This window comes from Arachis ipaensis, chromosome B07 (genome assembly GCF_000816755.2).
Source record: "Arachis ipaensis cultivar K30076 chromosome B07, Araip1.1, whole genome shotgun sequence".
Classification (NCBI taxonomy): Eukaryota; Viridiplantae; Streptophyta; class Magnoliopsida; order Fabales; family Fabaceae; genus Arachis; species Arachis ipaensis.
The window spans coordinates 1,434,112-1,436,567 of NC_029791.2; the positions used below are offsets into that span (position 1 = coordinate 1,434,112).

The 2,456-nt window shown below is 31.4% G+C and overlaps 2 protein-coding genes across 2 annotated transcripts in view; both read left to right on the plus strand.

Annotated features, from left to right (window-relative positions):
• The window catches only part of LOC107608769 (premnaspirodiene oxygenase-like), a 22,966-nt gene that overhangs the window by 4,522 nt on the left and 15,988 nt on the right, over nt 1–2,456 (plus strand). The gene's annotated exons all lie outside the window — the stretch shown is intronic.
• Nucleotides 285–2,456, plus strand: part of LOC107608768 (cytochrome P450 71D11) — a 2,979-nt gene continuing 807 nt past the window's right edge. The window contains exons 1-3 of the mRNA XM_016310498.2: nt 285–434; nt 560–1,481; nt 2,138–2,264. Of these exons, the coding sequence (XP_016165984.1) occupies nt 346–434; nt 560–1,481; nt 2,138–2,264 (1,138 nt within the window). The 5' untranslated portion in view covers nt 285–345. The remainder of the gene's footprint in view (nt 435–559; nt 1,482–2,137; nt 2,265–2,456) is intronic.

Consider the following 2,456-nt stretch of genomic DNA (forward strand, 5'->3'; position numbering starts at 1 on the left):
GCTAAGTAAACAATGACCATTTTAAATAATATAAATAATTATTAATTAAATAAAAATACATTATATCCTAATTTAATACTACTAATTAAATTTAAGATTAATTTATTCTTTTAATCTTATTAATTCATATTATTTACACATTGTTCAAAAATATTGTTAGTTATTTATACTTTTTTATTTAAAAAAAAGAAAAGAAAAGAAAGGATGCTAATTTTTTTTTTAGCAAAAATAGAAAACTCGAACCCGTAACCTCTTATTTGAGTACGGAAGACTATGCCATTTGAGCTATTACTCGTTGACAAGAAAAGACCTTAATTCCTGACCATTTTATCATCTTCTGTATATATGTGTGTTGTTAGTGGGAAGGGTGGTGGTGTGAGCTTGAATCCGTACTCAGTTGTAAGAAGCTTCAAGGGCAAACATGAATTAAGAGAGTAAGTATAGTGAATGTAATTAAATTCTTTTAATTAAGGGAAAGTATGGAATATTTAAATTTAAATTATAATATTTTGTTTTATTTTTAGAATTTAAGATTTTGTTTTAATTTTTTTATTTACAGAATTCGAATATTGTATTCTGCCATGGAGTTTCGTTTCTCATCATCTCCCATGGTGCTAAGTCTTATCATCATCATTTCAATATCTTTGATCCTAAAATTGAGAAAGAGACTCATCAAAACTAACCGCAAAGCCTCCTCAAAGAATCTTCCACCAGGGCCATGGAAGCTTCCAATTTTCGGCAGCTTACACCATCTCCTCGGTGGTCTTCCACACCGCCGCCTAACAGAGTTGTCCAAGAAACATGGCTCCTTGATGCATATTCAGCTCGGAGAGACATCAGTCATCGTTATTTCTTCCCCGGAGATCTCGAAACAGATCTTGAAAACACATGACACCGCCTTCGCTCAACGGCCTCAAATCGTCGCCGCCGAAGCTGTAACTTACGGTTACATCACCTTCACGCTTTCACCCTATGGAGACTACTGGAAGCGCATAAGGAGAATTTGCACGCAAGAATTGCTCAGCGCAAAGCGCGTGCGATCGTTTCAATCCATAAGAAACGAAGAAGTTTCTAGATTAGTAAGATCTGTTTCTAGAAACATCGGTTCTGTTATCAACCTTAGCGATACGCTTCTCAATATGACGTATAGCATTACTGCGAAGGCGACGTTGGGTTCAAAAAGCGGTGACCAGGAAGCGTTTATTTCTTACATGAAGAGGATTTTGAGAACGAATGAGAATTTCAATGTTAGTAACATCTTCCCTTCCCAAAAGTGGCTGCATAGGATTAACGGAGCCATGCGTGAATTGGAGGATATGCATAGAACAAGTGATAGAATTCTTGATGATATCATTGCTGCAGCAAAATCCAAGACTGGTAATGCAGATGGCACTCTTCTCTCTTTTCTTTTGAGTCTCGAAGCAGATAACTGCACCCCTGAATTTCAATTCTCAAGAAACAACGTTAAAGCTCTTCTTCAGGTACGATTTATGACCAAATTAAATGTCCAAATCAGTATATAGATGGATACCTCAATAATAATGATATCTTCACCTAAATATTATACGGTAAATTATGATTCGATTAAATATATTTAGTTAAATATGTTAATTTATCTATCTGTTGTTTAAAACGTGATTTTTACGTGAATATGTCATTATTAAAAAATGAATTCCGCTAAGGAACTAATAGAGTATTTGTACAATGTGTACAATGGGCTATTTATTTGATCAAGTATGAGTTAAAAATGAACATCCAAAATAAAATATTACTAATTTATCAAACACAATACACCCATATTATCCAGAATAACCATCCGGATATAGGTAATAAACATCTTATATCTTACTGAATCGAAGTCCATTATAACCATTGTACAGTTCTATTAGCTTCCTATACTTCCTCTAATTTATTTAAACTAAAAATATATAAAATAATATATATTAAATATATAGTTAATTTTGTGTATATATAATATTTTTTATTCGGTATATTATGCTTAGGTTAGATATTACTAAGGTTTTATTATTGATCTTGGCACTTCATGATTAATATATGGGAGGTGATGTGAATCTATAATAATAAGCGTATAGTGCTTTATTTTCTCTTAATTGTTGTTACTCTATTATTATTGCAGGACATGCTACTTGCTGGGAGTGAGACATCATCTTCAACTATGGAATGGGTTTTTTCAGAGATGCTAAAAAATCCAAGAGTGCTAAAAAAGGCACAAGCAGAAATTAGAGAAGTTTTCGGTAACAAAGGTTGTACATAAATATTATATTTTTACTTTTTCTATCTATTGTGGTAGGAGGTCGAAAACTCCTAAAAAATAATATTTACATAAATTTTTTTATATTTTTATACATTGTTTATGGTATAAGAAGAATTTTTTTTATCTTTTCTTATTTTTTTTACAATATTACTCTTTAAATATTTATGTAATATTTATATAG